Source organism: Bombina bombina, chromosome 7, assembly GCF_027579735.1.
Source record: "Bombina bombina isolate aBomBom1 chromosome 7, aBomBom1.pri, whole genome shotgun sequence".
NCBI classification, from domain to species: Eukaryota; Metazoa; Chordata; class Amphibia; order Anura; family Bombinatoridae; genus Bombina; species Bombina bombina.
Window position 1 is genome coordinate 513808933 of NC_069505.1, and position 22786 is coordinate 513831718.

Sequence of the window (22786 nt, forward strand, 5' to 3'; positions counted from 1 at the left end):
AAGAAATTTATCCTCAGGATCTACTGTGTATATAACCACTATACATATCTCAACGTTCATCTACTACACCTATTGGGGGACCTATTGAATAAGTGTACATATATTTCTGACATGCTAAAATCTTACCTCATTATGGATTGAGGTCTTGACATGTGAGTGTATATCTTACCAGATTGTATATAATAAAATTACCCTTATTCTACAGTATTACGCTATGTGTTCTTGCTCTCCCTTTTTTTTCCTATATCCAACTGAGAATATGAGAGCCTGAGAGATCCTAATCGAAGTACCATACTCCCACGAGTCACTGAGACTCCAACTATCAGAAAAGTTTCTATCAGGCAAAGACCATATATACTACTATAGAGACGGACCCTGAGAGGGAAACACGCTTCCCCGGCTTGGACCTATACGCCTGTGACACCTGGACCAGTGGTCACTAGAGACAAGACAAAGACACTCCCTATATGATCATACCTTACCTCATACGATTGGGGTAACATCCGGTAAGGAGACATCCTTTCACCTATCTACATATAAGAATATATATGCTGTAGAACTCTAATAAGATTACTCCAATTGTGGATAATAACAGCAAATAAGATACCAGACTGAGTTTCTATTCTGAGTGTTTACCTAATCCTATACCATTGTGTTTTTTTTCCCGCAGCGTATTTGTGGCGAGGCTGATTCGCCTTAGTTATCAAACCCTAGATACCGGCAAAAGTAGAATTTAGTGACGTAAGCTTCGATCCGCCGGACTCAGTCCGACACAGATCGATTCTTACATCACTACAGATGTTCCGCACACAAGTGCGGCACTATCTGACTACTTTTGATAGTTATCAAAAAACTAGCAGGTACGCTCGGCACTTTTCCGGCCCAGCGTACCTGGTTTTCAAACCGCCGCCCTGGAGGCAGCGGATCCCATAGGAATCAATGGGAGTCTGACCATAGTGAAAGTTCATGTTCGCTGCTGCCAGACATCCCATTGATTCCTATGGGTGCTGTCTACACCTAACACCCTAACATGTACCCCGAGTCTAAACACCCCTAATCTGTCCCCCCTACACCGCCGCGACTAAATAAAGTTATTACCCCCTAAACCGCCGCTCCCGGAGCCCACCGCCACTATAATAAATATGTTAACCCCTAAACCGCCGCTCCCGGAGCCCACCGCCACTATAATAAATATGTTAACCCCTAAACCGCCGCTCCCGGACCCCGCCGCCACCTACATTATACCTATTAACCCCTATCCTGCCCCCCCTATACTGTCGCCACCTATAATAAAGTTATTAACCCCTATCCTGCCCCCCCAACACCACCGCCACCTATAATAAATTTATTAACCCCTATCCTGCGCCCCCTACACCGCCGCCACTGTAATAAAATTATTAACCCCTAAACCTAAGTCTAACACTAACCCTAACACCCCCCCTAACTTAAATATTAATTAAATAATTCTAAATAATATTTCTCTTATTAACTAAATTAATCCTATTTAAAACTAAATACTTACCTTTAAAATAAACCCTAATATAGCTACAATATAAATAATAATTATATTGTAGCTATTTTAGGATTTATTTTTATTTTACAGGCAACTTTCAATTTATTTTAACTAGGTACAATAGCTATTAAATAGTTATTAACTATTTAATAGCTACCTAGCTAAAATAAAGAGAAATTTACCTGTAAAATAAAAACTAACCTAAGTTACAATTACACCTAACACTACACTATACTTTAATAAATTATTCCTATTTAAAACTAAATACTTACCTGTAAAATAAACCCTAAGATAGCTACAATGTAATTAATAATTACATTGTAGCTATTTTAGGATTTATATTTATTTTACAGGTAACTTTGTATTTATTTTAGCTAGTTAGAATAGTTATTAAATAGTTATTAACTATTTAATAACTACCTAGCTAAAAGAAATACAAAATTACCTGTAAAATAAATCCTAACCTAAGTTACAATTAAACCTAACACTACACTATCATTAATATTAATTAATTAAATAAATTAGCTAAAAATAACTACAATTAAATTAAATTAAATAAACTAACTAAAGTACAAAAAATTAAAAAAGCTAAGTTACAAAAAATAAAAAAAATAAGTTACAAACATTTAAAAAATATTACAACAATTTTAAGCTAATTACACCTAATCTAAGCCCCTTAATAAAATAACAAAGCCCCCCAAAATAAAAAAATGCCCTACCCTATTCTAAATTAAAAAGTTACCAGCTTTTTTACCTTACCAGCCCTTAAAAGGGCCTTTTGCGGGGCATGCCCCAAAGAATTCTGCTCTTTTGCCTGTAAAATAAAAATACAACCCCCCCAACATTAAAACCCACCACCCACATACCCCTAATCTAACCCAAACCCCCCTTAAATAAACCTAACACTACCCCCCTGAAGATCATCCTACCTTGAGTCGTCTTCAGCCAGCCGACCACCGATGGAACCGAAGAGGAGATCCGGAGCGGCAGAAGTCATCATCCAAGGGGCGCTGAAGAAGTCTTCCATTCCGATTGGATGATAGGATTCTATCAGCCAATCGGAATTAAGGTAGGAAAAATCTGATTGGCTGATTGAATCAGCCAATCAGATTGAAGTTCAATCTGATTGGCTGATCCAATCAGCCAATCAGATTGAGCTTGCATTCTATTGGCTGATTGGAACAGCCAATAGAATGCGAGCTCAATCTGATTGGCTGATTGGATCAGCCAATCGGATTGAACTTCAATCTGATTGGCTGATTCAATCAGCCAATCAAATTTTTCCTACCTTAATTCCGATTGGCTGATAGAATCCTATCAGCCAATCGGAATTGAAGGGACGCCATCTTGGATGACATCCATTAAAGGAACCTTCATTCATCTTTAGTCCGTCGGGGAAGAAGGATGTTCCGCGTTGGCGGGATGAAGATGGAGCCGGAAGAAAGAAGATGCCGCTTGGAAGAAGACATCGCCCGGTTGGAAGACCTCTTCAGCGCCGCCTGGATGATGACTTCTGCTGCTCCGGATCTCCTCTTCGGTTCCATCGGTGGTCGGCTGGCTGAAGACGACTCAAGGTAGGATGATCTTCAGGGGGGTAGTGTTAGGTTTATTTAAGGGGGGTTTGGGTTAGATTAGGGGTATGTGGGTGGTGGGTTTTATTGTTGGGGGGGTTGTATTTTTATTTTACAGGCAAAAGAGCAGAATTCTTTGGGGCATGCCCCGCAAAAAGCCCTTTTAAGGGCTGGTAAGGTAAAAGAGCTGGTAACTTTTTAATTTAGAATAGGGTAGGGCATTTTTTTATTTTGGGGGGCTTTGTTATTTTATTAGGGGGCTTAGATTAGGTGTAAGTAGCTTAAAATTGTTGTAATATTTTTAAATGTTTGTAACTTATTTTTTTTATTTTTTGTACTTTAGTTAGTTTATTTAATTTAATTGTAGTTATTTGTAGCTAATTTATTTAATTAATTTAATGATAGTGTAGTGTTAGGTTTAATTGTAACTTAGGTTAGGATTTATTTTACAGGTAATTTTGTATTTCTTTTAGCTAGGTAGTTATTAAATAGTTAATAGCTATTTAATAACTATTCTAACTAGCTAAAATAAATACAAAGTTACCTGTAAAATAAATATAAATCCTAAAATAGCTACAATGTAATTATTAATTTTATTGTAGCTATCTTAGGGTTTATTTTACAGGTAAGTATTTAGTTTTAAATAGGAATAATTTATTAAAGTATAGTGTAGTGTTAGGTGTAATTGTAACTTAGGTTAGTTTTTATTTTACAGGTAAATTTCTCTTTATTTTAGCTAGGTAGCTATTAAATAGTTAATAACTATTTAATAGCTATTGTACCTAGTTAAAATAAATTGAAAGATGCCTGTAAAATAAAAATAAATCCTAAAATAGCTACAATATAATTATTATTTATATTGTAGCTATATTAGGGTTTATTTTAAAGGTAAGGATTTAGTTTTAAATAGGATTTAGTTAATAAGAGAAATATTATTTAGATTTATTTAATTAATATTTAAGTTAGGGGGGTGTTAGGGTTAGTGTTAGACTTAGGTTTAGGGGTTAATAATTTTATTACAGTGGCGGCGGTGTAGGGGGGCAGGATAGGGGTTAATAAATTTATTATAGGTGGCAACGGTGTAGGGGGGGCAGATTAGGGGTTAATAAGTTTAATATAGGTTGCGGCGGGGTCCGGGAGCGGCGGTTTAGGGGTTAAACTATTTATTTAGTTGCGGCGAGGTCCGGGAACCGCAGGATAGGGGTTAATAACTTTATTATAGGTGGCGGCGGTATAGGGGGGGCAGGATAGGGGATACTAGGTATAATGTAGGTGGCGGCGGTGTCCGGGAGCGGCGGTTTAGGAGTTAATACATTTATAAGAGTTGCGGCGGGGTCTAGGAGTGGCGGTTTAGGGGTTAACTTTATTGAGTTGCGGGGGGCTCCGGGGGCACCGGTATAGGGGGTAGAACAGTGTAGTTAGTGTGGGTGCTTAGTGACAGGGGTATCAATAAAGCTGTCAAAAAGCCGAAGAGCAGCAAGATCGGATGAGTGATAACTCTCACAGTCCGCTGCTCATCGCCCCGTACTTGGTGCGCGGCTTTTTGACAGCTTTTTTGATAACTTAGGCGAAATTTTGAAGGTCTGCGGCGGCGATGGTAGGCGAGCTTAGGCGGGCGTATTGGACCGGCGAAGGCAGGTAAAGTAGACGGCTTGATAACTGCCCCCCATTGTTTGTTCATTAAGGGTTGCACTTGCTACTATACTACTTGCTTGTAGGATGTATTGCTTTGTGAAATTTGTGAATTTTTTATTATTTATTTATGTTACAGTTAAAATAATATTATAAATATAATAATAAAATATTTTACTACTACAGAACAGTCTCTAGCTCTACTGCATCATCAGAATATATAGAAGTATAGAGGTCAGAGGATGATAATATTAATGATATAGATAATAATGAGATAGTTACTTTTTAATAGAATTACTGCTTTAGATTCCCAGAAGACAGATCATCAATCTCCTAAACAGTACACAGTGGTGCAGTCAGTGAGTGCACATATTTTTGTTTTGTATAATATTTTTCTTTTATTTTTAAATAGTTAATTTTTTATTTACATTACCATTACCCTTATTATACCATTTTGCAGTCCAGTAGTGTACCATAACACAACTCATTTTTAATAAATAATAAAAAAAGATCTCTTATTATATTAGTTTATGTTCCACTTCCCAAATAAGTTATATTGGTGTAATAATATGTTTATCTTTTATTTATGGATGGATACATTGCTGCTGCAACTGCTGCAAGTGCAAATAAAGTAATATTTTTTTATTTATTTAAAAAAAAACAAATTCTAATAATTTTTTATTGTAGCTCAGCCTCTGCAATTAATGCAAGTCAGATTGTTTTTTTTATGATTGATGCTTGCTAGGCTAGTGCTGCAACAATAAAAAATCATTAATGGTTAATGCATTTTGGTGAGCAAAAATATCAAAATTAGCATGATGCTTAAATGTGAAAGCAATGCATTCAATGCCCTATTAACTGTCCATGTGCATTGTGCAGCCACAAAATAGCAGCCCTAAGTACGCCTAACCAATTGTGTTTAAGAATAAAAAAAAACTAAGCTAATAAAATATAAGTCAATTTAATTTCAAATGTTGCTTAGGATGCCATGCTCTATTGCTCTTGAACACAAAACAAATTAATTAAATGTAGAAAAAAGTGTTTTTTTACTTTTATGTCCCTCCCAGTCCATTACTGTTTCTGACTGTGTTGTTGACAACAATGAACAAACGCAACACAGTCAGAAACAGTAATGGACTGTGAGGGACATCAAAGAAAAAAACAAACACTTTTTTTATACATTTCAAATTTTCATTCATTTATTTTAGCTTTCCAAAAAATAGAACTTGTCTCCCTCCCACCACCACCTTATTCTAAAAATATTTTATGTTCATTGTTCAACCAACAGCAAATACTGCCTGACAGTGCCTGTGTGTCATCTGCTCAAGTTCACCAAAGTCAGCCAACAGCTGTGGTTCCAGATTGCATCCTGTTTCTTCTTCTACAACAGCAAGGTCATCCACACATCCTGCAGCCTGTTTCTTCTTCTACAACAAGGTCATCCACATCCTAGTGCAGCCTGTTTCTTCTTCTACAACAGCAAGGTCATCCACATCCTAGTGCAGCCTGTTTCTTCTTCTACAACAGCAAGGTCATCCACACATCCTGCAGCCTGTTTCTTCTTCTACAACAGCAAGGTCATCCACACATCCTGCAGCCTGTTTCTTCTTCTACAACAGCAAGGTCATCCACACATCCTGAAGCCTGTTTCTTCTTCTCAACAGCAAGGTCATCCACATCCTAGTGCAGCCTGTTTCTTCTTCTACAACAGCAAGGTCATCCACACATCCTGTAGCCTGTTTCTTCTTCTACAACAGCAAGGTCATCCACACATCCTGCAGCCTGTTTCTTCTTCTACAACAGCTAGGTCATCCACACATCCTGCAGCCTGTTTCTTCTTCTAAAACAGCAAGGTCACCCACAACCTAGTGCAGCCTGTTTCTTCTTCTACAACAGCAAAGTCATCCTGCAGGTGCACTGCAACTCTGAAAGCCTCTGTTTTCTACAACAGCTAGGTCAGCCATTCAGCCAGTGTCTTCTACAACAGAAAGGTCAGTCATCCAAAGCCAGTGTTTTCTACAACAGCAATGTCAGTCCTCCAGAGCCAGTGTATTCTACAACTGCAAGGTCAGTCTCCTCCAGTGAAAGCCAGTGTTGCCTCAGTCTAAATAAACATGAATATGAGCAACCCCATTGTTGTCGTCTTTAAAGTTTATATTTAAATCATTTCAAGTGTAACTGTATAAGCCTGTGGTCTCTTGTCTCTCTTCCCAATAAAGGTGACTGCATCATCATTAAGTTAAGCAAGCCCATTGTTGTCTTCTTCATATTCTAGATCTAGAGTCTAGACCAAGTACAAGCCTGTGGTCTCTTGTCTCTAGTCTCAATCCAGGTGATGTCACTGCATCATCAAGTCCATTGTTGTATTCTTTCTTTATATTCAAGTGCAGCTAGCCTGTGTTCTCTTCAATCAAGGTGACTGCATCATCAATCCCATTGTTGTCTTTCTATTCAAGTGCAGCAAGCCACTGTGTTCTCTACTTCTCTTCAATCAAGGTGCCCGGCATCATAGCACTATCAGCCTATTTTTTTCTTCTTTAAAGTGCAGCAAGCCTGTGTTCTCTCTTCAATCAAGGTGACAGCTTAATCAAGCCAATAGTTGTCTTCTTTATATTCAAGTGCAGCTAGCCTGTGTTCTCTCTTCAATCAAAGTGACTGCTTAATCAAGCGAGACCATTGTTGTTGTCTTTATATTCAAGTGCAGCAAGCCACTGTGTTCTCTACTTCTATTCAATCAAGGTGCCTGCATCATAGCACTATCAGCCTATTTTTTTCTTCTTTAAAGTGCAGCAAGCCTGCGTTCTCTCTTCAATCAAGTTGACAGCTTAATCAAGCCCATCGTTGTCTTCTTTATATTCAAGTGCAGCTAGCCTGTGTTCTCTTTTCAATCAAGGTGACAGCTTAATCAAGCCCATCGTTGTCTTCTTTATATTCAAGTGCAGCTAGCCTGTGTTCTCTCTTCAATCAAGGTGACAGCTTAATCAAGCCCATCGTTGTCTTCTTTATATTCAAGAGCAGCTAGCCTGTGTTCTCTCTTCAATCAAGGTGACTGTCACTGCATCATATAGCACATTGTTGTCCTCTCTTTATATTCAAGACTTTCAAGTGCCTGTGGTCTCTCTCTTGTCTTAATTGCAAAAGAAGCATATCATCTATTCTTTAATTATTAATCAAAATAAATTGTGTGATTCTAATCAAAAATATTTAAGAAGCTTTTTTAAGACTGCTTCCGCTGCGTCATCTCTGCAACTTGAAGAAGCTATACTAGCATCATCAGAGCTAGGCTAACTGCATTATCAAGGCCATTCAATAGTTCTCTGTCTTTGTATTCAAGTGCAAGACTGTGGTCTAGTCTATTTGTGCCACGGTTGCCAGTGACACCTTACCCTACTGATATTGGCAGTGTGTGCGGTAGTATAATCTCCTGATTCTCCTCATATTTTTTGTGCCAGCTGGTACTGTGTGCGTGGTACATAAAATTTAAGATGAGTTCTGAAGAGCTGTCCGTGTCCAACAATAACGACGATGATGAAGAAAATGATGTTGATGTTGCTACAGAATTGTTGGTGCCAAAGAAAAATTCAACATCAGTTGTTTGGGAATATTTTTGATTCAGAAAAGAGGATGAAAAACAGAACCAAGTAATCTGCAAAACTTGTGGAACGAGTGTTGCATCAAAACGAAGTAACACATCAAACCTGTTCCAGCACCTTAAACAGCGGCATAATGAAATCTTTGAACAATGTATGGCAAAAAAAAAAACCTGGTAGAGAAAAGACAACACAAACAAGCTGTAAAGTTTAGCAGCAGCAATCATAAAGGCATCTGCAAACACAGCACCATATGGGAAGACCTCAAAAAGGCATAGAGAAATAACCAACGCTATTGCATATTATACATGCAAAGACATGGTGCCTGCATACACAGTTAGTAAAGAAGGCTTCAAAAGAATGATACACACACTCGACAAGAGATACCAAATGCCATCTCACAATTACTTCTCAGTAGTTGCAATCCCAGAAAGGTATGCAAAATGCAAAGATATAGTTGAATCTGAGATAAATCAATTGAAATACTATGCAACAACAACAGATATGTGGTCAAGCCGAACAATGGAGCCATATATGAGTTTAACCATGCACTTCATCAATGATGATTTTGAGATCAAAAGTCTATGTTTGCAAACATCATACTTTCCTTCTGAACACACTGGAGAAAATGTAGCACAAGGTTTGAGAGAAGCGTTGGCCTCATGGGGACTCTGTGAGGATCAACAAGTATCAATCACCACAGACAATGGCACAAACATTGTCAAGGCTGTTGCTCTGAATAAATGGAGAAGACTACAGTGTTTTTGGCACAGGTTGCATCTCGCAATTGAAAATGCAGTGAAAGATGAGCCTTGCATTTCTAGAGCCACAGGCTTATGCAAGAAAATTGTTTGCCATTTCTCACACAGCTGGAAAAAGAAGGTGGCATTAACTCAAGCCCAGGAAGAACTTCAACTGCCAAAGCATTCACTTATAACAGAGTGCCCAACAAGGTGGAGCTCAAGACAAAAGATGATCGAGAGAGTTTTAGAGCAACAGAGAGCATTGACTCAGGTTCTCTCTGCAGACAGAAAAACCAGACATCTGGTTCCTCAATGGCAGGACACTGATGTTCTTGAATCTGTGAGTAAGGCACTGGGGCAAGTTCAAGATTTTACTGATGCCCTTTCTGGAGAAAACTATGTCAGTGTATCATATGTTAAACCAGTTCTGCATCTATTAAACACAAAGATACTGGCTCTGGAGGAAGATGATTCTGACCTTACCAAGACACTGAAATCCAAAATTCTTGAATATATGAATAGAAATTATGAAGATACTCAAGATCTGCTAGATATGGCATCATTCCTTGATCCACGATTCAAGACAACCTACATAAATGTGGATAAAATTACAAGCATCAAGGCCAGGGTGATGTCTGATATGGCCATTGTGTCTGAGCACGAGCAGCAAGTTGTGCAGAAGGCAAGTCAAGCAATCAGCAGTCCACCATGCAAAGTTATAGATGTAGAAGAAAAAACAGTGCAAGCACCTGCAGCAGATGGTCCTCCTCCTGCAAAGAAATCAAGAAAGTCTTTAGGAAGTTTTTTCAAGACGGAGTCCGCTGCGCCATCTCTGCAACTTAAAGAAGCCATAGCATCGGAGCTTAACAGCTACCTGCTTTCCCCCTCCATTGATAGTGACATAAATCGTCTGCTATGGTGGAAACTACATCAGAATAACTTTCCAAAATTGAGCAAGCTAGCACAAAAATATATTTGTGTTCCTGCAACTAGTTCACCATCAGAGAGAGTGTTTTGTACAGGAGGAAATATGGTGACCTGTCAACGTTCATGCTTGAAGCCAGAAATGGTACATATGTTGTTTTTTTTAGCCAAAAACCTAACTCAATAAAAACACTAGTAATGCTTAAAATAAATAATAGTACTACAGTACTACTGTAGCTGTACTGTACTAGTCAGATGTTGGTTTTTGTATCCAAAAACCACCTAACCAATCTAAAGTCTAAAAACCATGCAATTTGTAAATGTTATAATATATTTTATTTATGTTATTCTCTTGTTATTACATATACATACTATGTTACTAAATTATTTACTATTACAAAAAATCATTACAATTCCTTCATGGGCCCTGCTTTTACAAGCTATGTTATAGTTGTACTTAACGTGTCTCACTATGACAAAAAAAAAACATTATGATGTTGTGAGCTCAAATACTTAGTTATTCACATCTCTCTATTGTGTGAAAATGCACATGCACTTTGTGCACTGACTTATTCTGGCTGTATCGATGGCCAATGCCATAACCAGGGCAGGCCAACTTCCAAATTCCAATGTTTTTCTATTGTATTCTCTGTTTTAATCTTGAATAATGTTTTGTACTATTACTGTACTATGCTGCAGTACTGCTGCTATTAGTTGATGCATGGATGTTAAAAACAGGTTGCAGGATTTACCTTGTTAATGCCACATCCCTCATGTTTTCCTGGATAGTAGTCACTCAGCTAAATGACTAACACACCAGTGTGCGTTGTACTAAGTACGACCTTATTGTGCAATTAGAAACACAAATCAGTGCTGCACAGTACACACTTTGCAAGTTTCTCCATCCATGTAGTTGTACACTTCTTCATATGTTACTCATACCACAGATAGACTGACTGGCCAAGAAAAAATGGACAATGTGTTGTTGTGGTAAACTGTTTAGCTAATTTAATTTCAATTTGCTGTTGTGGTTGACTGAGTTTACTTATTTGTAAGTAATGTATTATGTATTGTAGTTGTACTCTAACTACCAATGTTCTAAGTGTTCTGTACTACAGCTAGAGCTGTAAAAATTTATGTAATGACAGGCTGCAGGATGTAAGGATTGCCCTTGTCAATGCCACATCCCCCATGTTTCTTTCATGTAATTAGCAAGAGTCCATGAGCTAGTGACGTATGGGATATACATTCCTACCAGGAGGGGCAAAGTTTCCCAAACCTCAAAATGCCTATAAATACACCCCTCACCACACCCACAATTCAGTTTTACAAACTTTGCCTCCCGTGGAGGTGGTGAAGTAAGTTTGTGCTAGATTCTACGTTGATATGCGCTTCGCAGCAGGCTAGAGCCCGGTTTTCCTCTCAGTGTGCAGTGAATGTCAGAGGGATGTGAAGAGAGTATTGCCTATTTGAATTCAATGGTCTCCTTCTACGGGATCTATTTCATAGGTTCTCTGTTATCGGTCGTAGAGATTTATCTCTTACCTCCCTTTTCAGATCGACGATATACTCTTATGTACCATTACCTCTACTGATTCTCGTTTCAGTACTGGTTTGGCTATCTACTATATGTAGATGAGTGTCCTGGGGTTCTCGAGTTGGCTGGAGTAATTGTGCCAGTTCCAGTTCTGGAACAGGGTCTGGGGTTTTACTCAAATCTATTCATTGTACCAAAGAAGGAGAATTCCTTCAGACCAGTTCTGGATTTAAAGATATTGAATCGTTATGTAAGGATACCAACATTCAAAATGGTAACTATAAGGAATATTCTGCCTTTTGTTCAGCCAGGGCATTATATGTCCACAATAGATTTACAGGATGCATATCTTCATATTCCGATTCATCCAGATCACTTTCAGTTTCTGAGATTCTCTTTTCTAGACAAGCATTACCAGTTTGTGGCCCTTCCATTTGGCCTAGCAACAGCTCCAAGGATCTTTTCAAAGGTTCTCGGTGCCCTTCTCTCTGTAATCAGAGAACAGGGTATTGCGGTATTTCCTTATTTGGACGATATCTTGGTACTTGCTCAGTCTTCACATTCTGCAGAATCTCATACGAATCAACTTGTGTCGTTTCTTCAAAGACATGGTCGGAGGATCAATTTACCAAAGAGTTCATTGATTCCTCAGACAAAGGTAACCTTTTTGGGTTTTCAAATAGATTCAGTGTCCATGACCTTGTCTCTAACAGAAAAGAGACGTCTGAAATTGGTTTCAGCCTGTCGAAACCTTCAGTCTCAATCATTCCCTTCGGTAGCTTTATGCATGGAAATTCTAGGTCTCATGACTGCTGCATCGGACGCGATCCCCTTTGCTCGTTTCCACATGCGACCTCTTCAGCTTTGTATGCTGAACCAATGTTGCAGGGATTTTACAAAGATATCACAATTAATATCCTTAAATCCCAATGTACTACACTCTCTGACGTGGTGGATAGATCACCATTGTTTAGTTCAAGGGGCTTCTTTTGTTCGTCCAACCTGGACTGTGATCTCAACAGATGAGAGTCTATCAGGTTGGGGAGCTGTATGGGGATCTCTGACAACGCAGGGGGTTTGGGAATCTCAGGAGGCGAGATTACCAATCAACATTTTGGAACTCAGTGCGAATTTCAGAGCTCTTCAGTTCTGGCCTCTTCTGAAGAGAGAATCGTTTATTTGTTTTCAGACAGACAATGTCACAACCGTGGCATATGTCAATCATCAGGGTGGGACTCACAGTCCTCAGGCTATGAAAGAAGTATCTCGGATACTTGTATGGGCGGAATCCAGCTCCTGTCTAATCTCTGCGGTTCACATCCCAGGTGTAGACAATTGGGAAGCGGATTATCTCAGTCGCCAGACGTTACATCCGGGCGAATGGTCCCTTCACCCAGAGGTATTTCTTCAGATTGTTCAAATCTGGGGACTTCCAGAAATAGATCTGATGGCCTCTCATCTAAACAAGAAACTTCCCAGGTATCTGTCCAGATCCAGGGATCCTCAGGCGGAGGCAGTGGACGCGTTGTCGCTTCCTTGGAATTATCATCCTGCCTATATCTTTCCGCCTCTAGTTCTTCTTCCAAGAGTGATTTCCAAAATTCTAATGGAACGTTCGTTTGTACTGCTGGTGGCTCCAGCATGGCCTCACAGGTTTTGGTATGCAGATCTCATTCGGATGGCCAGTTGCCAACCTTGGACTCTTCCGTTAAGACCAGACCTTCTATCTCAAGGCCCTTTTTTCCATCAGGATCTCAAATCATTAAATTTGAAGGTATGGAAATTGAACGCTTGATTCTTAGTCATAGAGGTTTCTCTGACTCAGTAATTAATACTATGTTACAGGCTCGTAAATCTGTGTCTAGGAGGATTTATTATCGAGTCTGGAAGACTTACATTTCTTGGTGTTCTTCTCATAAATTCTCTTGGAATTCTTTTAGAATTCCTAGAATTTTACATTTTCTTCAGGATGGTTTGGATAAAGGTTTGTCTGCAAGTTCCTTGAAAGGACAAATCTCTGCTCTTTCTGTTCTTTTTCACAGAAAGATTGCTAATCTTCCTGATATTCATTGTTTTGTATAGGCTTTGGTTCGTATCAAACCTGTCATTAAATCAATCTCTCCTCCTTGGAGTCTTAATTTGGTTCTGAGGGCTTTACAAGCCCCTCCGTTTGAACCTATGCATTCTCTGGACATTAAATTACTTTCTTGGAAAGTTCTGTTCCTTTTGGCCATCTCTTCTGCTAGAAGAGTTTCTGAGTTATCTGCTCTTTCTTGTGAATCTCCTTTTCTGATTTTTCATCAGGATAAGGCAGTGTTGCGGACTTCATTTAAATTTTTACCTAAGGTTGTGAATTCTAACAACATTAGTAGAGAAATTGTTGTTCCTTCATTGTGTCCTAATCCTACAAATTCGAAGGAGAGATCTTTACATTCTTTGGATGTAGTAAGAGCTTTGAAATATTATGTTGAAGCTACTAAAGATTTTAGAAATACTTCTAGTCTATTTGTTATCTTTTCTGGGTCCAGAAAAGGTCAGAAGGCCTCTGCCATTTCTTTGGCGTCGTGGTTAAAGTCTTTAATTCATCATGCTTATGTGGAGTCGGGTAAATCCCCGCCTCAAAGAATTACGGCTCATTCTACTAGGTCAGTTTCTACTTCCTGGGCGTTTAGGAATGAAGCTTCTGTTGATCAGATTTGCAAAGCAGCAACTTGGTCTTCTTTGCATACTTTTACTAAATTCTACCATTTTGATGTGTTTTCTTCTTCTGAAGCAGTTTTTGGTAGAAAAGTACTTCAGGCAGCTGTTTCAGTTTGATTCTTCTGCTTATATTTTCAGTTTTTTTCATTATTAAGATTAAAACTTTTGTTTTGGGTTGTGGATTATTATTTTTCAGCGGAATTGGCTGTCTTTATTTTATCCCTCCCTCTCTAGTGACTCTTGCGTGGAAGTTCCACATCTTGGGTATTTATTATCCCATACGTCACTAGCTCATGGACTCTTGCTAATTACATGAAAGAAAACATAATTTATGTAAGAACTTACCTGATAAATTCATTTCTTTCATATTAGCAAGAGTCCATGAGACCCACTCTTTTTTGTGGTGGTTATGATTTTTTTTTTTGTATAAAGCACAATTATTCCAATTCCTTATTTTTTATGCTTTCGCTCCTTTCTTATCACCCCACTTCTTGGCTATTCGTTAAACTGAATTGTGGGTGTGGTGAGGGGTGTATTTATAGGCATTTTGAGGTTTGGGAAACTTTGCCTCTCCTGGTAGGAATGTATATCCCATACGTCACTAGCTCATGGACTCTTGCTAATATGAAAGAAATGAATTTATCAGGAAAGTTCTTACATAAATTATGTTTTTCCTGGACAGTGGACAGTCACTCAGCTAAATAACTAACACAACTGTACTTAGAATTTAGAAACAGAACACACATCATGCTGCTGCACACTTAGCAGTTTTCAGGTTTCTCCATGCATGCAATGCATACACTGCATACACTGTTTCATATGTTACTCATACCACAGCTAGACTGACTGCCCAGTGCCCAAGAAAACAAAGGACAATGTGGTAAGAACTGGACAGATATTTTCATTTCAATTAGCTGTGTGTGTGTTGAGTTCAGTTGTTTGTATTATGTATTGTACTAGTTACTCTAACTATAACTGGTGTTCTACTTCTTACTGTGTTCTGTACTACAGCTATAGCTGTAAAAATTAATGTAATATGACAGGCTGCAGGATGTCAGGATTGACTTTGTCAATGCCACATTCCCCATGTTTTCATGGACATTCACTCAGCTAAATGACTAACACATGCAGCAGTGTGCTGCATTGTACTACCTTTACTTAGAAACACAAATCATGCAACTGGAGCTGGATAGTCCTCAGTCAGCACTTTTCAGGTTTCTTTCTACATGCTGCACACACTGCTTTATATGTTACTCTTACTCAGGTAGACTGACTGCCCAAGAAAACATGGGCAATGTGGTAAGAACTCGCCAGCTAATTTCATTTAAATTAGCTTTGTTTGTATGTTTTGAGTTCACTTGTTATGTACTACAACCTCCTGTATATAACTGTGTTGATGTGATCTACTTCTTAGTGGTCTTTTATATAGATCTACTACTACAGAATAGCTGTGACTAATGTGTGATTGTATATGACAGGCTGCAGGATGTCAGGATTGACCTTGTCAATGCAACATCCCTCATGTTTCCGTGGACAGTAACTCCTAAAATGAATAACACATGCAGCAGTGTGTGCATTCATTATACTTACTTTACTGCTAACTACACTTATATTTATTTATACTGTATATACAGAACTTTACTGCTGTAAAGAGCAATTTTCAGGTTTCTCCATGCTTACACTGCTTCATATGTTAATCATACCACTGTGTCCACACTGTTAGAATGACTGTCCAATAAAACATGAATGTTGTGTGAACTTGTGTGTCATAAGACCTAATAACTGGCTGGTGGCTACTATTTTATCACATCACAGGCAGCAAATTTTATTGTAACTATTTTTTGTTTTGTATTTTTCTGCTCAAATAGTGTATTGGACATTAATAAACATGTACATTAAGATTCTGTAGTGTTAAATAAATTGTTTAATGCTAAATGAAGGTGTTATAGTCATTTTTAATAAAATCGCGATTAAATCGCAATCGCGTTTTTTTTTTTCCAAAAAAATTGCGATTTTTTTTTTTTGGTCATATCGCCCAGCCCTTGTCTCAGAGAAAGAAAACTGAAGATGGCGCCATTCTGTTCTCATCTAGAGAAGGAGGCACCTGAGCAACAATAACAGCGCAATTCATCTAATTTCAGTCAAAACAAAGAGTAGAAAGCCGAAAAGGCTGCTCTTCAGGAACTGAACCTGACACAAAAGGTTAAAGGTACTGTGGCTGTTAGAATAACAAAACAACGTTGCCCTCACAGACATAGTGTTTAGATAATACCGTGGCAGTTAGTATGTAAAACCCCATTGAATAGTGAGAAAGCTCATCCAGGGAGCTCCTATTCTCTCATTTCCCACACCAATCACTTACCACTGTACTCCAGTGAGAACAAGTATAAATAAATAATAAATAAAAAGGGAATATATAGCCTCTGGGGGTAAATTTCCACATCTTAGGAAAGAAATCCCCCAAGTCTCTCCCCATATAAACAAAGTGCCTGCCCCAGCCAAATAAATCCTTTTCCCAAGGATTAGTATGTCCCAAAGAACTGCATTTTTATAAATCTAAGCATTTTAAGTGCAAGTCTCCCACCTGGAGGACAGCTTACAAGGTATGAGAGGACACATACTCCTCACAGAGACCTGTAGAAAAAAGAAAGAGTAAACCTACTCTGGCTTTTTATACAAACGCAGCAAGGCCCACCTTACAAGTTCCTAACTGCTTTAAAGCCACCACTACACTACTGAAGAGATTAACGTGGACTACGGCTAGACCCAATTCTTGAAGGGAAAGAACAGAGTAACCTACTCTGGCTTTCTGTACTAGTGAAAATCTAGCTTGAAGCGATAAAAATCTAAACTTTCTTCAGACACCAAAACTGCACCAAGGCAAAGAGAATGACTGGGGTTTGTAGGAAGGGAAGTGATACTTAACAGTTTAACTGTTGTGCTCTTTGCCTCCTCCTGCTGGCCAGGAGTGATATTCCCAACAGTAACTGATGACGTTGTGGACTCACCATATATTAGGAAAGAAAATCCCTTTATTAACCAGACCCCAGTTTTACGTAACCAACACAGTTATATTAACCTTATTAAGGCGTTCTATTCGTCCAAAGCGCGACTGGATTTAGCGCCATTAGAACGGAATAGTACTGAAGCCAACGGTGCTTCCTGGATGGGATCGCAGTCTGGAGGGTGTGCCCCCTGACCCGATTCCATCATTGAAATCTCGCAATCGCATGCTTGACCGATGTAGACAAATTAACCTGGAAGTCAAAGAGTTTATATACTTTTTACCTCTGTGATTACCTTGTATCTAAAGTAAAGAAAAAGCTGGATACTCCTTTAGTAAAAATAAAAATATAAACTTTAATATTTCATTAAAAGGTATACATGGAAAAACTAAACATAGACGTGTTGCAGGCGCAGCACCAGGGCTTACGCGTTTCGGCTAATTAGCCGTAGTCATAGCCTGTGGGTGCTGTGCCTCACAGGTGAATTTAAAATTCAAGCACAATTCTAATTGGTTGTAAAATCAAGAAACCCGCCTGCTGGGTTGGGTCTAGATTAGGACTTCAACTCAGGAGGAGTACTCTCGTGGCTGGAACGAGCTTACCACAGCCGAAAGAAACGCCCGGACAGGTGAGACAGGCAAACAGCCTTAGACTCCGGTGTTCCGACTCCTCTTTGACTGCTTGATTGCATAACAACTGTACACTCGCATTTGGCCATAGCGGAGCTGCTTATCCTGGCTGACATTGTACTTGTTTAATTTGATCAGTGATTGAAACCGGGGGAGAAAGGCATTTGCAGCCACAGGGCACCCTACAGAGTGCTATCACGCTTATAGTGAAACAGATAACTATCTATCCCTCTAACTTTTTCCTTTGTTTATTACCTTGTATCTAAGCCTCTTCTGACAGCCCCCTGATCAAATTACTTTTTATTTTTTATCTATTGACTTGCATTTTAGTCAATTAGTGCTGTGTTGTGCTGACTCTTAAATAACTTAACAAGCTGGAGCACAATGTTATCTATATGGCCAACATGAACTATCAGTCTCTTGTTGTGAAAAGCAAAAAAAAAAGCATATGATAAGAGGCTGTCTGTAGAGGCTGAGAAACGGGCAGAAATTAGAGGTTTAAATGTTATAAAGTATATTAATATAAGAATGTTTGTTGTGCAAAGCTGGGGAATAGGTAGTTAAGGCATTATCTATCTTTTTAAACAATAAAAATTTTAGTGTTGACTGTCCCTTTAACATTACCAGTGTGTACAGAGGATCTAGCTTCTAGGAAATTAACATTTGAAGTAGTGGGGACAGAACCAGTATGCTACAACATAAAAAATACAGGCATAGGGGCCGATTTATGTCCGCTAGACATCGCTGAATGTCGACAGCATACAATTTAACATTGCACAAGCAGTTCTGGTAAACTGCTTGTGCAATGCCGCCCCCTGCAGATTCAAGGCCAATTGGCCACTAGCAGGGGGTGTCAATCAACCCGATCGTATAGGATCGGGCGGATTGATGTCCGATGCCTCAGAGGCAGCGCACAAGTTAAGGAGCAGCGGTCTTAAGACCGCTGCTTCCTAACTCCTGTTTCATTACACATAACAAAACATTTCATGTAAAATTCTCAAAGTGTTAACCGTCCCTTTAAAGTTGCAGCATTCTGTGTCTAAAGGCACAAGAATCTTCTGTGCAATTACTGACAAGCTTGCTGGTGCAATGTGTGTTCTAGTGGGCTTTAATGTCCCTTGTCCCTTTAATGTTGTACATCAAAATTTCTATATGAGATATATCACAGAGCACACTCACCATCATTATTTATGTAAATTTCTTCCCGATTGTGAGTGACGTCACAAACATACAGCTCCTCTCCAAGCTCAGTCTTAGACACAACTGAAGGTTTCACATCAACAGATCCTGTAAAAACATACAGAGGAGTTATTTCATGGTATATAGTTAATGTCACAGGTTATCCATTTTTTTAAATAGTTGATGTGGATATGAAATGGACATATTATCTGATACCTATTGATAAGAAAGGGGATTGTGCATCATACAGTGTTATCAGGTAAGATGAGAGCTGCAACACTAATAAACCATAATTCGAGTAAGCTCCCTACCTCCCCTTGCTGTTTTATGTACTGAGTGTTTATGCTAAACAAGAATATACAGCCAGGCAAACTTTTTTTTTTTTTTTTTTTTTTAATTAAGGTTTAGATCAAGGCATACAAACTTACAAGCAATAAATTGCACAAAAGTTCCAGTAACCAGTACAGTATTAAATGCATACAGAAATTCAAAAGGAAATATTAAGAAATAAATCTAATACACAATATTTAATTAGCTCGCCTATCAAGTTGCAACCCCTCTAAAGTACTCAGGAGGCCAATCTTGGACCTCATATATATAAAACAGAATAATGATTGTAAGAAGGTATCCTGAAAGAAAGGAGACCACTTATGGGTCTCATATGGTAAACCTCTTTTTATTTTTAATTATGGACTCCTCAGGAAGTGTCAACTAATGTGAAAATAAATAGACATCTGTTAGTGGGAGGCAGGGCCGGTCTTAGGGTATGGCAAGCGAGGCGGCCGCCTTGAGCACTGCAGTTAGGGGGGCCCCGTGGGACTGGTGCCAACTGTATTTTTTTTGGGCGCACTGCATTTTTAAAAATAAAAAAATTGCGGCATTTCCCCCCCCCCGGACCTTTAGAAGGCACTTACACATGCAGTGATCTGATTGATTGGAGGATTATACTATAATTCTCCAATGAATCAGTTCCTTGTATGCTGCCTGAATAAGAAAGAGGGTGGTGACTGCTCAGCTCATGGTGATTTATGAAGAGGCGGGTGTAGTGGAAAGCAGAGCGGAAAGAGCGCGAGCATGTGGTGTAGTCAATCAGTAAGCACAGTGGAAGTTCTAAGAAGTTTATGAGGATTGAGGACAGTCACAGTGAAACTAAAGAGAAAGTAAGTTAGAAACCGAAGGAAAAAAACAAAACTGTTAATACACTTATGAAAGCTGCCACCAAGAGACTTAAGAGGTTAAACTCTCTGGACGTTGCATATATGTTTTTTTAGACATTGAGCCCTATCTATCAAGCCGTCAACTGTGCTGCATTCGCCGGCACCAATACACTCGCCTAACATCGCGGCCGCGGACCTGAATACGCTCTCCTTATTTATAAAAACAGCTGTCAAAAAGCTGCGCACCAAGTACGGGGCAATGAGCAGCGGACTGTTGTTAACTAACAGTCATCGATCTCGCTGCTATTTGGCTTTTTCCCAACTTTATTTATAGCCCGTCACTAAACACCATCACTATACTAAACTGTTTAACCCCTATCCCGCCGCTCCCGGACCCCGCCACAACTAAATAAAGTTATTAACCCCTATCCTGCCGCTACCCGACCCCGCCGCAACTTTAATAAATGTATTAACCCCTATCCCTCCGCTCCCGGAGCCCACTGCAACTCTAATAAATGTATTAACCCCTATCCCCCCCCTCCCGGACCCCTCCGCAACTAAATAAATGTATTAACCCCTAAACCCCTGGCCTCCCACATCACTACCACTTACTAAACCTATAAACCCAAAACCGCCAGCCCCCCACATCAACATAAACTAAATTAAGCTATTAACCCCTACACCTAACAACCCGCTAACTTTACATTAAATATTAACTCATCCCTATCTTATAATAAATTTAAACTTACCTTTAGAATTAAAATAAACTATATTCAACTATTAATTAACCTACCCTAACTATTATACTAAAATTACATTAAACTATATTAAACTATTAATTAACCTACCCTAACTATTATACTAAAATTACATTAAACTAACAATTAAATTAACTATATTACATATTTAAAAACCTAACCCTACTCAAGTTATTTAAATCTACTATAAAGAATTACTAAGTTACAAAAAATTAACAACTAAGTTACAAAATAAAAAACACTAAGTTACACAAAATAAAAAAGAAATTATCAAATATTTAAACTAATTACACCTAATCTAAGAGCCCTATGAAAATAAAAAGCCCACCCAAAATAAACCCCCCCAGCCTACAATAAACTACCAATGGCCCTTAAAAGGGCCTTTTGCGGGACATTGCCCCAAAGAAATCAGCTCTTTTACCTGTAAAAAAAATACAAACACCCCCCCAACAGTAAAACCCACCACCCACACAACCAACCCCCCCCCCCCCAAATAAAAACCTATCTAAAAAAACCTAAACTCCCCAAAGCCCTGAAAAGCTCATTTGTATGGGCATTGCCCTTAAAAGGGCATTTAGCTCTTTTTCAGCCCAAAGTCCATAACCTAAAATTAAAACCCACGCAATAAACCCTTAAAAAAAACCTAACACTAACCCCCGAAGATCCACTTACAGTTTTCAAAGAGCGGGCATCCATTCCTCCAAGCAGGCAGAAGTCTTCATCCAGACGGCATCTTCTATCTTCATCCATCCGGTGCGGAGCGGCTCCATTCAGCCAATATAATGCAAGCTCAATACTATTGGCTGATTGGATAAGCCAATATGATTTTTTCCACCTTAATTCCTATTGGCTGATAGAATTGGGACGCCATCTTGGATGACGTCATTTAAAGGGAAACTCTTCATTCTGCAAGAGTTGTCAGAAGAAGAGGATGCTCCGCGCCGGATGTCTTGAAGATGGAGCCGCTCCGCACCGGATGGATGAAGATAGAAGATGCCGTCTGGATGAAGACTTCTGCCCGCTTGGATGAAGACTTCTGCCCGCTTGGATGAAGACTTCTGCCCGCTTGGATGAAGACTTCTGCCAGCTTCGATGAGGACTTCTGCTGCTTGGATGAGGATAGATGCCCGCTCTTTGAAAACTGTAAGTGGATCTTCGGGGGTTAGTGTTAGTTTTTTTTTTAAGGGTTTATTGGGTGGGTTTTAATTTTAGGTTAGGGACTTTGGGCTGAAAAAGAGCTAAATGCCCTTTTAAGGGCAATGTCCATACAAATGCCCTTTTTAGGGCAATGGGGAGCTTAGTTTTTTTAGATAGGTTTTTATTTGGAGGGGTTGGTTGTGTGGGTGGTGGGTTTTACTGTTGGGGGGAGTGTTTGTTTTTTATTTTACAGGTAAAAGAGCTGATTTCTTTGGGGCAATGCCCCGCAAAAGGCCCTTTTAAGGGCCATTGGTATTTTATTGTAGGCTAGGGTTTTTTTTTTATTTTGGGGGGGCTTTTTTATTTTGATAGGGCTATTAGATTAGGTGTAATTAGTTTAAATATTTGATCATTTCTTTTTTATTTTGTGTAACTTAGTAATTTTTTATAGTAGATTTAAATAACTTGAGTAGGGTTAGGTTTTTAAATATGTAATATAGTTAATTTAGTTGTTAGTTTAAGGTAATTTTATTATAATAGGGTAGGTTAATTAACAGTTTAATATAGTTTAATCTAATTGTAGTATAATAGTTAGGGTAGATTAATTATTAGTTTAATATAGTTAATTTGATTGGTAGTTTAATGCAATTTTAGTATAATAGTTAGGATAGGTTAATTAATAGTTTAATATAGTTTATTTTAATTCTAAAG

The 22786-nt window shown here is 38.7% G+C and overlaps 1 protein-coding gene across 1 annotated transcript in view; it reads right to left on the reverse strand.

Moving 5' to 3' along the window:
* The window catches only part of LOC128666928 (zinc finger protein ZFP2), a 298618-nt gene that overhangs the window by 168102 nt on the left and 107730 nt on the right, over positions 1-22786 (reverse strand). Inside the window, exon 7 of the mRNA XM_053721748.1 lies at positions 19024-19131. Coding sequence (XP_053577723.1) covers positions 19024-19131 — 108 coding nt within the window. The remainder of the gene's footprint in view (positions 1-19023; positions 19132-22786) is intronic.